Genomic DNA, 13,236 nt, shown 5'->3' on the forward strand with positions numbered 1-13,236 from the left:
CTGTATCATCTACGGTTACTGTTTCTTTTTTTTTTTTTTTTTTTTTTTTGAGATGGAGTCTCGCTCTGTCGCCCAGGCTGGAGTGCAGTGGCACTCGGCTCACTGCAAGCTCCGCCTCCCGGGTTCATGCCATTCTCCTGCCTCAGTCTCCCGAGTAGCTGGGACTACAGGCTCCCGCCACTACGCCTGGCTATTTTTTTTTGTATTTTTAGTAGAGACGGGGTTTCACCATATCGACCAGGATGGTCTCGGTCTCCTGACCTCCTGATCCACCCGTCTCAGCCTCCCAAAGTGCTAGGATTACAGGCGTGAGCCACTGCACCAGGCCTACGGTTACTGTGAAAAAGTAGCAGTGCAAGCTGTTCATGGCAACGCTGCAGCCTGGGCAGCCAGCAGCCACACCTCTCTTCCCTGTCACCTGAGTAGACACTTGTAGCAGCTGAAGGTAAATGTTTGTAATGGATGTCAAGGAAGGAAACATTTTTACTGGTATCACATATACAGTATATTCTCATAGATTTAAAAATCTTTTTCTTTCATTCATGTTATAAACCTTCCCTTCCCAATAGACTCCTGGTCCAAACCCTGTCTCCACAGACCAGGGGTGCTCATCTGAGGGGGATGTTGCACCCCAGAAGAGATTTGGCAATATCTGAAGACATTTTTGGTTGTCACAACTGAGGATGTGCTACTGGCATGTGGTGGGTAGAAGCCAACGCTGCTGCTGAACATCCTACAGTGCACGGGACAGCCCTCACAAGAGAGAATCGCCCTGGCCAGAAAGTCCATGGTGCCCACGTAAAGAAACTCTCCTGGCAATGTATAACAAATAGTCTCAGGAGCTTTAACATTTATTTAATCAACAAAAATGTTTTGCACACCTTTTATGGCCGCTGGGGATACAATGGTGAATATTCTAGAAAAAGGCCTTTTCCCATAGAGTTTATGTTTTAGAACCAACACCCCTCCTCTCGGAATTCCCCAGGCTCCCAAAGGCAAAGAAACAATGTTCAAATGTTTTTATTCTCCTGGGAGGGAGGAGGTGGGAAAGAAAGCTGAGAGAGGAATACACATGCTGATAATGACCATTCCTAACAGAAGATCCATAGGCAGAGCTGTGGAAAATCACAGAACCCAGGAATCAGGACCCTGGCTCGGAATTTTCTGAATCATACGCCGCCCTCCCATGGTATACAGCTAGAGCTGAGAACACAGCAATGGAACAATAAATGCCCCTTGATGGATCAGGTTAAAGAATTTGAATAGTTCCACCAGGGGTTTCCTGTTTACTTAATAATATTAATGTAATAATGGCTCCCTTTTATTAAGCATGTATTATATGAATGGGTTTTGCAGATATTATCTCTAATTCTTACAGCAATCCTGTCAGGTTGGTTTCATTATCCCCACTTCACAGATTAGGAAACTGAGGCTCAGTAAACTTGTTTTTAAGTAGCAGGACTAGGTTCTTCTCCTGGTCTATCTGGCTCTGAGGCCCATGACCTTCCCCTTAAACTAGGCTGACTCCCAATAATAACTGAGCAGTCATTGTCAGCATAGGTGTCCCATAGCACATCTTATGTCATATCCCTCCTTAGGCCCACCAACTGTTCCTGCCTGTCATTCTCGCCTGCCCACCATACATCTAGCCACACTGCTGGCAAAGCACAGAGGCAGAGGTGCAGGAGAGGGCTAGATGCCACTAGAATCCCTGGCAATAAAAATATCCCCAAATGTAACATAAATAACACAATTCAGGAAGAAGTGAAGTGCTTGAAAGCATTTTATCCTTTTTCTTATTCCAGAAATGCTGGGCCGCCAATAACTGAAAGACCACATATCATGCTGTACATGCATACATGATCTCCTTTTATCCTCATTAAAACACCTTAGGTAAATAATAGTTGCAACGCCACTTTAAAGCTAAGCAAACTAAGTCTGAAGGTGGTAAGGTAACTTGCCCAAATATACACCATTGGTTAGTGGCAGATCTGGGACTTGCACCAAAGGTTACCTGACAACCATGCCCTTAGTCATTAGCCTAAACTAAAAAGCTCCTACATGACCAATATTCAGCCTGGCACCCTCATAAACACACTGCACCAAGCATGGCCCCCGCTGTCTGCAGCTTACAATCCTCCATTCAGACTTCCCAAATATGCCTTCCCCATTAAACTCCACTTTTAAAGATATAATTGCTGCAGCCTAAGCTCATTAAGAAAGTTCATGGGGACAGATGCCTCTGTAAATACCAAGGAAATTATCTTAATCATTACCTGGCTATCTTTTATCAGGCCATAGCACCACTTGCAATCCATATGTATATCCAGAGATGCTTCTTAAAAAGCAAAGAAGCTAAAAAGGTTTCTTCGAACCCTGCCTGCATCTTTGCCACTCAAAGTGCAACCAGGCAATGGGTAGCATCACCTGGGAGCTTATTAGAGTGGCAGTCTTCAGGTCCCCATGAGACCTGCTAAATCCTAGGTGATCTGTATGTACATTAGAGTTTGAGACATGCTGGCCTATGTCATCTAAATCAAGTTACCATAAGAAATGCTAACTTGGAAAGTAAAATCTAAAGAACTACAGCATCACAAGACAAATGTAAAATCACTATTGTCACAAACGCATTTGTCATCACCCAAAGACATCAAGAAGAAGTTATCCTTAAATGTGAAGGACAGTTCTGTAAAAGCACTTAAATACGGGTTTTCAGGCAAGGGCTATCTTCTTTTCTCAGCAAATTCTGAAGCAGGGAGTCCTTGGCTTAATCATCTCCCATGAAACTGGCTCTTGGTTTCCTTATTTGTAAAATTAAGAGGTAGAGCCAGATAACCTCTTAAGTCCTGTCCAGCTCCCATATTTTAGGATATGAGAGAATTGTGTCCCATCTGTGTTCACGTTCACAAGAAAGCAGTGTGCAGTGGGGTTAGGGACACCAGGGCTTGGAGTCATACAGCCCTAATTCAAATCCTGTTTCTGTTCTATATTGCTGTGTGATCCTCAGGCAAGTTACTTCTCTGGGCCTCATTTTTCTCACCTGTAAAATGTTGCTGATATATCCTACTTCAATAATGTGAACATTTTGTGGATAATTATGTACAGTATCCAGTCCAGTGCTTAACACAAATGAGTAAATTGTAGTTCATATTAACAAGTTAAAGTGGGAAAAAATGTCTGAAACAGTATGTGGTACAGTATATCCAATTACTGGATACACATGCCCAATACACAGGCACACAACAAATGTTTGCTGAAAAAACCAATGATGACCATATTTCATCTCATGTGAGAGATAATTTCGTTTCAGCCATGAGAACCCACCTTAAAGGGGAAGACTTTAAAGGCAGAACTATTACTTCTAAATGCTAGTCTTCCTGTTGGATTTACAGTATCGGGCTCAGCTGTCAGAGGGAAAATTTGCACAGCCCAGTTACATGATTAAGTATGCCCCTCGTATGCCATTCACTCCATTAAAGATGATTTCATTTTAATCACTTTTAGATAGATCTGTGGCTTGTGGCTACACCAGCTTCCTGTCTGATCAAGAGTCGCATACAAAAATGGCCCAAGCCCTATTACTGATAGTTAATAATGCATTTACTGAAAATATCTACATCATTTAAAGGTTTTATTTCTCTACGTTTATTTGATTTTGATTTCTCCCTGCTTTCCTATCGTCATTCCTAGTCTATCTTACAGCTCTCTGACAGTAGCAACTGGGGCTCTTTTCTTGAGATATATTAATCCTTTAGTACACAGAGGATGGTTGGAGAAGTACAACAGTGTTAGAGTTTACAACAAAATTCAGAAAGACCAAGCTGTGAACCATTCCCATGACAGATCACTAAATGGTTGCCACGTGCCCTGGGTTTGGAAGTAAGTTAATGGTCTCTGTAATATTAAAAGCAGAAATGTTTTTGAGCAGCTAGTGCCAGGTAAGGACCAGAAATTTTTCTGAGTGTCGATGTGAAAGGTCCTCACACCTTTCTGCAAGAAGCAACCACTGACCTGAGGTGAAAATGCTGGAAGTACTCTTACGTCAGCGCCTTGCCCTGCCAGATTTCTCAGAGGACCTTTACTCCTCACAAAAAATAAAATCTTGGGCCATTTAGAGCCTACAGGTTCAGGAGGGCAAGAGTGGGAAAAAGACAAGAAGAGTTCAGATGCCAGCCACTCTCCACCTGTCAGTCATGGCCCTTCCATCCAGTCTCCTCCCCAACCTAGTCCCAGGAGGCAACTCAATGAATAAGGATGACTTTGGGGTCCCTTTTGTCAAGCTAGGCCCTACCTTCCCATATCATTTGTTATTATGGACCACACCATTGAAATGTATTTTGAAGTACTGCACCCTTTGGTCCCTCTAGAACTCAACACCTCTCAGAATTCTTCATTGATACTACTGAAACATTCAGCATGTGAGATATCCCTCCTGCGATGACAAGGCCCAAGGTGTAGTCATGTTTGCAATCTTATAACCTGGAATGGTGACTGGTAAATAATACACTCAATTGATATGATCAATACATAGAGCAGTAACTCTCAAGTTTGGATATCTATATAGCATTTGTTACAAATCTACCTTTCACCACTGAGGTCTGAATAAGTAGGTCTGGGGGAGGGTGGGAAGCCTGTACTGTAACAAGCACAGCCAGGTGATTCTGATAGGTGGATAAGGGAATATACTTTGAGAAACACAGACTTGGTGGAGCTAAACCATGATCGGGTGGAGTTGGTGCCAGTTGTATATGATGGTTCACCTTTCTAATGAGAAAAAAAAAAAAAAAGTCTGCAAATACTCACTCAGCACCTACTGTGTACCAGGCACCGTAATGTGCACTCCCCAGAGTCACAGACATGAGGCAGTTAGATCCATCCAAGGAAAGGGCCAGTAGTCTGATGTGACCAGGAAGAGTGAACAGACTGAGTGGTACTGCAGAGCTGAAGAGTGGTAGGTGATACGGTTAAAGAAGAGGTGGGTTTGGGCAGGGCGCCTCTAATCCCAGCACTTTGGGAGGCTGAGGTGGGATAATTATGTGAGCCCAAGAGTTTGAGACCAGCCTGGGCAACATAGTGAGATCCTGTCTCTACAAAAAATACAAAAATTAGCTGGGTGTAGTGGCACATGCCTGTTGTCCCAGCTCCTTGGGAGGCTGAGGTGGAGCGACTGCTTGAGCCCGGGAGATAGAAGTTACAGTGAGCCATACTTGCACCACTGCACTCCAGCCTCGGGAACAGAGAAAGCCTATCTCAAAAAAAAAAAAAAAAATATATATATATATATATATATATATACACACACACACATATTTTTATATATATACATATTTATATATATTTATACATATATTAATATATTTTAAGAGGTGGGTTCCACTTTTAAAAAGCAATATATGAATGTATACCATAATCTGTAAGTCCACAGTTTTCCTTAAAAAAAAAAAAGGCAGGGAATCTTTTACTGAAACTAAAGGGGTCTTTTTATATATATATGTATGTATATATGTATGTATTTGTAAAGGCCAGGTCTCACTCTGTCAACTAGGCTGGAGTGTAGTGATGTGACCATAGTTCACCAAATCCTCGAATTCAGGCTCAAGCAAATGCCTAGGCTCAAAGGATCCTCCAGCCTCAGCCTCCCAAGTAGCTGGGACTACAAGTTCTTGCCACCAAGCCTGGCTAAATTTTTTTTAAATAGAGACAAGGTATTGCTTGTATCTATTGTTGCCTAGGCTGGTCTCAAACTCTGTGTTGCCCAGGCTGGTCTCAAACTCCTGGCCTCAGGAGATCCTCCCTCCTCAGCCTCCTACAGTGCTGCAATTGCACGGATGAACTACCACATCCAGCCTAAAGGGGCCCACTTCTAAAAACAAACCAACCACCACTTCACCACCTCTCACAGCTGCTCTGGTAGAAGTGGTGGTGGAGATCCAGAATCCCTATTGTCTGGATCACATAACCTCACAACAGAGGCCCTCTTAGGTGGTAAGAGACATAAAGTAAAAATCCGCTGCTATGGCAGAGGCACGGGGCGAAGGAGTTTTGCAATAAGACAAGGTGTATGTTTAGAAGGCTAACCATGCCAGCCCAAGTGAGGGATGCCTGGAGAGGGGCAGAGCTTGGGAGCAGGCAGGAAGCTAAGAGCCGGCTAGGAGGTAACTGGAACTAGACACAACCAGAACCTGCAGAGAGAGGGCACGGAGAGGGGAAAATGGCTCACACTTGGAGCAAGTTTTCCCAGGGGGAATTAACAGTATGCGATACACAACTGGGTGGAGTAGGGTGCTTGAGAGAAAGAAGATTCAAGGATCAAATGGAAATTCCAATTCTGAAAAACTGAATGGTGGGATGGTTAACCAACACGCGGTCAGCAGAAGAGAAAGAGAATGGAGAGAAATCGGCTCAGTCACTGAAGAATCAGTACTGCATTTAAAGTGCCTGTGGACTTCCTGAGCTTTCAGATATGTGTCCAGAACTCAGAAGAGAGCTGAAGGCTGGAGATGGAGACTTGCAAATGATTAGCAGAGTAATGGAGCCACCACAGGAAGTCACTGCGGGTAGAATTCAACAGCACCCTGTTCATGGTATTCAGTGCAGGCTGACTTGTGCTAGGCTCCAACCCAGGAGCTAAGGATAAGGCATCTAGGACAAAAACTCTACCCTCATAAAGTTTACATTCTAGTGGGAGAAGATAAGCCAATGGTGGTAATGCTATGGAGAAAATAAAACAGGGTCAGGGGCTCGGGGTGTGTGAGTCAGGTCGCTTGTGCCATTTCATAACAGTGGTCAGGGAACATAAGATGGTTTGGCTGTGTCTCCACCCAAAATCTCATCTTGAATTGTGATCTCCATAATCCCCATATATGTCAAGGGCAGGACCAGGTGGAGGTAACTGGATCATAGGGGTGGCTTCCCCCACACTGTTTTCATAATAGTGAGTGAGTCTCATGAGATCTGATGACTTTATAAGCTTCTGGCATATCCCCTGCTTGCACTCACTTGGTCCTGCTGCCCTGTGAAGAAGGTGCCTGCTTCTCCTTTGGCTTCTACTATGATTGTAAGTTTCCTGAGGCCTCCACTGCAATGTGGAACTGTGAGTCAACTAAACCTCTTTCCTTTATAAGTTACCAAGTCTTGGGTAACTCTTCGTAGCAGTGTGAGAACGGACTAATATGGAAGGTCTGAGAATGTGACATGTGAGCAGAGGCCTGAAGGACAGCAAAGAGCAGGGCAAGCACTGATGGAGGCGAGAGCACTCCATGCAGTAGGGGGCGTCAGTGGCTAAGGTCCCTGCTTGGGATGATGGCGAAAGAGCAAGGGGACTGATGAGCAGAAAGGGCATGGCAGGAGGGAGAGTGACAAGGGAGAAAAGGATCCTGGGTGGGGCAGGAAGAGCTGCAAAGCTTTATGGGTTACTTGTAAGCCCTCTGGCTTTTGCTCTGGGGACGGGGGTGGGAGGTGGTTACAGATGACTCCAAGATTTTTGGGCCGGGCAACTGGAAGGATAGACTTGCTCTTAACTGCTCTTATCTGAGACACAGATAGAAGGAAGCAAGTTTGGGAAGGCAGTTGAGGAGGTAGTTCAGTACACGTTGAGTCTGGTTGTGTATTACACTGGACATCCATGGAGACAAAGGGGAAGGAGCACTGGATCTAAGAGTGTAAGATTTTGGGAGCCACCAAAATTCAGGTGGATGTGAAAGCACTGTGACTGGATGAGACCCCTGGTGTAAATGGAGCAAAGAAGAGGCCTGAGGCCTGAGTCTTGTGGGAAAAAAACTCAGAGGGAAGGGGGTCACCATAAGATCAAAAGGAAGCAGTTAGAGACATATAACCCAGAGTGGCTTCCAAGAATCAAGACAGGATAGTTTTAAATATCCAGAAAAGGGGAGAAAAACTCTTCAGCCTGTACCCCCAATCTAAAATTACCTCCCTCAAATGCTGAAATCCTTAGCCATACAGTCTAATTTTTTAACCAAATAAGGATTTATTGGAGTTAACTATTAAAAATACTAATAACTTTACTGAGTAGTTCTCCAACTCATCCAGTGGGGGGAATGAATTTAGGTTTCTGGCTTCCCAACATGGAATTCAGACAAGCTGCTCCAGAGACTGTTTGTTGGGGTGTGGGAATGGGGAGGGGTTGGTAGCTGGGGAGCATGATAATGACAGTATTAGTAGTTTACACTTAGGAAGCTCCTTATACCAGCTGGCACCTGTTAGGTGTTGCACATCATGTCTCTCATTTAATCCTCAGAACCACCCCGTGAGATATAGCCTATGACTATCCCATTTTACAACGAAAGTGAGGCTTGGCGCAGCTAGGTGACTTGCTCATCAGCACACAGTAGGCTGGAAGGTAGGACAGGCCAGGAGGTAGGACGCCAAAGGAGAGTTTTAAGTAGCAGGAGGCCTTTGCATGCTATGGAACTCAAAAACGGATGTCATCTTGCCAGGTGGACACTGGCTATGCTGCAGGGAAGGCTGCGTTGGAGGGCTCTCCTGACAACCTCACCAGTCTCTAGAATGTTGCTTACCTGGGGGGAAAAGTTACTAATGAACTTCTAGAACACAAGGTGTTCATAACCTCAAGGGAGAGAGGGGCACCTTACATAAAGGTAATGGATTCCCAGAGAAGTAGAAAAAGTTCAATAAAAATTATGAGATGATTGATCGGGCAAAATGAATTCATATGTACAATATTGGAACTCATTATAATTTCTAAATTAACAGCCATTTCTATTAAAGATCTGGACACTGTGGCAATAATGTGTTTCATTTGATGATCGACCTTCAGAGAACAAAAATGTGTAAATCAATAGTAAGATATAGTTTGTGTCTTCATTAAAGTTACTATAATCTTAAGCTACTAGTCTTAAAAGACTGCGTTATCTGTAGTATCGACATTTTAGACGAGTCCTTAAAAGTGTTGTTCCTAAATGTAAACTAATTTTAGACCTGTTAAAAAGAAACTGTCTTGATACTGTTTCCACCAGTCTGCAGTATTCACAATTTAGACCACAGGTCCAGGTTTAACACCTTGAAAACAGATACCAGGTAACAATAGCACAGTTGCAGCACACCTATGAAAACAGACACATGATTTCATTCTGCTAAGGTCTGCCAAAAGCACTCTTGTTATGACAGTATAACGCTCTCTTCACATCCCATAATGAAAGTGAAAATGTTTTGAAAGACTCACTCCATCTCCCCCACCCCCAACTTTTTTGGGTCTCCGGCAAAGAAAATGGCAGCAAGTGACAATTCTTATAGACGGGTGCTATAAGAACCCAAAAGGAAAAAAGAAACGAGATTGTCTTCACCAAAAAAAGATACCACTTTTTAAAAAAAATCTTGCAATCATTTTACGCAAACCCTTTTCAAACCAGGTTTGTGTGTACCAAGCAAACTTCTCAGAACAGTCACACATTTCTTCCTAACACTTAGCCAGAGCAGACACGGTTTCATCAAAATTTCCAAATGCTCTTGGGACAACCTTGAGGTGTCATCATTGGGCACCCACTGCAGGGCAGACACTAAGAAGGGGCTTTGCATTCATTCGTGTATTCATTCATCAACAATTTCTGGTATTCTTACCAGAGACCAGGCACAGTTCTAGGTCCAAAATGTCCAAACACAAAAAGCCACTGCTCTTTTATCCTTAACTGAGGGAAGTGTTGAGGAGCTGGGGAGACAGACGGAAAGTAAACAAATTCATATATAATAGAATCCGGCTGCATTAAGCATTAGGAAGAAAAAGAAGGAAGGACAAGAGAATACAAAACGATGGAGCAAGGTTTCTATCTTAGATACGGTAGTCAGGGGGCCTTTCTGAAAAGATGGCACCTGGGTTGTACCCTGAGAAAGCCATAATTCACCCCCTTCCTGACAAGGTGAGCTGCTGTTCATTACTGAATCTCCACCGCATAGCAGGTGTGTGGCTCCACCGTACGTGTTCAGGAAATACCTGCCCAGTGGATGAGGAATAACTGGAAGAGGAGTCCACGGCAGCAGCGGCCGGACACGGGGTGGGGGCGCCCGACGTGCAGTAATCATTGCACCACCGCACACCTCCCAAGGGATGGGCAACTTTTCCGAGCGCTGTCACAGCTGAGGTCGTGTCCTGAGCTCCCAGGCGCCCCGCGGGGTAAGCAGGACAGCCCTCTCCCTGCAGTGGGGACGCGGCCACCCCCACCCAGCTCGCCCACCCTCTCCCACGGCCCGGCCAGCACGCCGCGTTCCGCTCGGAAGGGAACAAGAGGTAGAAAGTGTTGCCGAAACTTTTCGGGCTGCGCGGTCCTCCCCCGGCCCGGAGGCGAGGCCGCCCAACAGCCGCCCGGCGCGGCCCGAAGCTGGCTTCCGACCCGGCGGGGCGAGTCCCGGGACGCGCAGGCGGACGCGCGGCGGGGCCGGAGTCTGCGCCGCAGCGGAGCGGGGCCGGGGCGAAGGGCCGCGCCGAGACAAAGCGGCGGTGGCAGCAGGACCCGGGTCGGGGCCGTGCGCAGCAAGCCCCGCGCCCCCTCACCTGTCGAGCCAGAAGGTCCAGGGCGAGTGCAGCGGGACCGCGCCCGGCTCGGGGTGCAGCGCCGACAGCTGCTGCAAGCCGAGCGGCGGCTCGGGGGCGGCGGCGGCGGCGGCTGCGCGGGACCCCAGCGGCTCCCGGGCCCCGGCGGGGGGCGCGGCGGCCGGGGGCAGCGCCATTTTCTCCGCCCCGCCTGCCAGACCGGCGGACGCGCGGACCGCGGGGCGAGCGCGGCTGAGTCACCCCCGGCCCCCGCCCCGCCCCTCCCCGCCCCTCCCCGCCCCGCCCCGCGCGCCCCGCCCCGCCCCGCCCCGGGCCCGCTGCCTGCTGCCAGCCGCTCGCAGCCTTCAGGGCCTGGGAGCCGCGCGTAGGGGCCGTGGGAGGCACCACCGGGCCGGGGCCGCCGAACAAAGGCCCACGAAGGGATGGAGGGCCGATCCCGTACAGGCGCGGGACCCGCGTGGGGGACCGACGGCCCGGCCTGGAGTGGGGGCCGGGTACGGACTAGAGGGCCCACGGGGGTGAGAGGGACCTGGGAAGGGTCTGCAGGCGGGCCCTGCAGCCATGCAAAAGGGCAGCGGGATGGAGCGGCAGGCTAGGGACAGATGGAGGGATGGATGGGCCAGGGGATGGAGCCCCAGACCCACGTGGTGCAAGGGAAGGAGGGATGGACAGACATACCAGCAGTCAAAAGGATGGAGGGAAGGCTGGCAGATGGCGGGAGGAGGGAAGGAGGGATGGAGGGCAGATGGAAGCACAGTTGGGTGTGACAGATAGATGGAGAGGGGAACCGATGGCCAAATGGATAAAGAGCCTCCAGTGCCCGCGAGTACAGAACAAAGGGCGAGACAGAAGAATGAACAGGAGAACCACTGACTGGGGCATGAGGCTGGAGCAGGTGGGCTTTGCATTCCTTTTAGTGAGAGCATACTTCCGAACTCCGCTGATTTGAAGGGGCCAGAGCCCCCATCCCAACCTCTGGAGCTACCATGTGACCACAGTGAGGGCCTCAAGCCGGCTTAACGTGTGGCTAACTTCAGAGAACATTTCCCAAAATCAGCCGAAGTATCCAGATCTGCCCTAAAGCACCTGCGAGTAGGAAGGAGGAAAGTGGGCAGCTCTGAACACAGCGCTCTGCTTCCTGTACCTCTGAGCACTCAGGAAGTCCCTTAGGCGGTGAGATTCCTGAGCCCAAAGTAGGAGGGACCCTCCTAACACTGCTTCTCCCCAGGTCTCTGTCACTTTCTTTTTCAAAAGAAAAGCAAAGGCATGAGGCATGTGAACACACATGTCGCAACCAACATGGACATCCTCTTTACACTTGAATTTCTAGATAGTTCCTCTCTGGCCTTGAGCAGTGAAGGGCATGGGGTTCCATCTCCTCACTGATTTTCTACCTGGCCTAGCATGTGTTCTGTTCATGCCTTGAGCATTCGCTGGGATGGAAGAGCTACAAAACAAGACGAGTTCAGGGACTTCAGAGCATCATCATAGACTGTCATGAATCCCAGAGTAGATGCCCTCCCTAAAAGGTAATCAAGGTCACATAAAGTGACAATAAAAAAAATAAGACTGCTACTTTGTGACCCCTGCTTTAAATTTAGCTTCTATATAACATACAATGTTGGAAGCAATGACAGATTTTATAAAATCTGTCCAACACTAAAACGGAGGAGAGTGCTTTTGGTTAGATGCATTTATCTTGTTGCTTAATACCTCCTTTCATTTTTCCAAGAAGGGTGGTATATGGCATTGTTTAAACTGCTCTGAGCACTTTACCCTTAATAACTCATTTAATCCTTACAATAAGCCAATGAGGAAGATACTATTAACCCATTTTACAGATGAGGAACAGAGATAAGATTAAGATAACCCCAAGGTCACAGAGCTAGTAAGTGGGAGAGCTGGGATTTGAACATAGGTATTCCCACTCCAGAGTCTAGACTTTCAACTGCCAGACTCTCCTGCCTCTCTACATGGAACACTAACAAGTCCACATAGTAAAAACAAGCTGTGACTGGTAGGTCTCCTTCCCTCCTGAGACTATCAATCTTCATTCCCAGAGGAAACCACTGGCAACAGTTTCCTTCCAGAAAAATGCAAGTATGCACATGCAAGCATATATCTAGATTAATTAAGTTATAAATCTGTATTTTTTTATAACTGAAATAGAAGCATTCAATACCAATACTGCACCTTATTTTACTTAACATTATATCCTTGAAGATTTTTCCATATCAAAACATATAGATCTACTTTATCTTAAGGGCTGCAAAGTAATTCATTGTAAAGAAGTAATATAATTTAATTCACTAGCCTCCAACATTTATGTGGTTTCTAGACATTTTCTTATATAAATAATCCTACCATAAGTATTTTTATATTTATGTCTTTCTTCATCTGCACAAGCTAATCTCAGAATAAGTTTGGAGAAGAATTGTTGGCTGCATTTAAAAATTTGATACACATTGCCAAATTGCTTTGCAAAGTGGTTACATGAATTTATATATAGCTGATTTATAAATAATGGTTGATTCTGAAAATTTATATTTACGAAGTGACACATATCTATATAAAATTCCAAGGCATGGGTAGAGAGGAAGTTTTGCTTTCTAATGATTAAAACTAGTCAAACTGTCAAGTTTAGCTCCTTCCTTATGTCCTTTAACAATATCCTCAGCAAAAAAAGGGCTAGTCAAGAATTTTTATCTGCA

At 46.3% G+C, this 13,236-nt stretch overlaps 2 protein-coding genes across 2 annotated transcripts in view; both read right to left on the reverse strand.

Moving 5' to 3' along the window:
• LOC105479579 (eukaryotic translation initiation factor 4E family member 3) overlaps positions 1–10,736 on the reverse strand; it is a 43,462-nt gene extending 32,726 nt beyond the window's left edge. Inside the window, exon 1 of the mRNA XM_011737595.2 lies at positions 10,526–10,736. Within this exon, the coding sequence (XP_011735897.1) occupies positions 10,526–10,701 (176 nt within the window). The 5' untranslated portion in view covers positions 10,702–10,736. The remainder of the gene's footprint in view (positions 1–10,525) is intronic.
• Positions 1–13,236, reverse strand: part of LOC139360855 (sterile alpha motif domain-containing protein 1-like) — a 42,315-nt gene that overhangs the window by 2,766 nt on the left and 26,313 nt on the right. The gene's annotated exons all lie outside the window — the stretch shown is intronic.

The sequence above is a fragment of the Macaca nemestrina genome, chromosome 2 (genome assembly GCF_043159975.1).
Source record: "Macaca nemestrina isolate mMacNem1 chromosome 2, mMacNem.hap1, whole genome shotgun sequence".
Taxonomy (NCBI): Eukaryota; Metazoa; Chordata; class Mammalia; order Primates; family Cercopithecidae; genus Macaca; species Macaca nemestrina.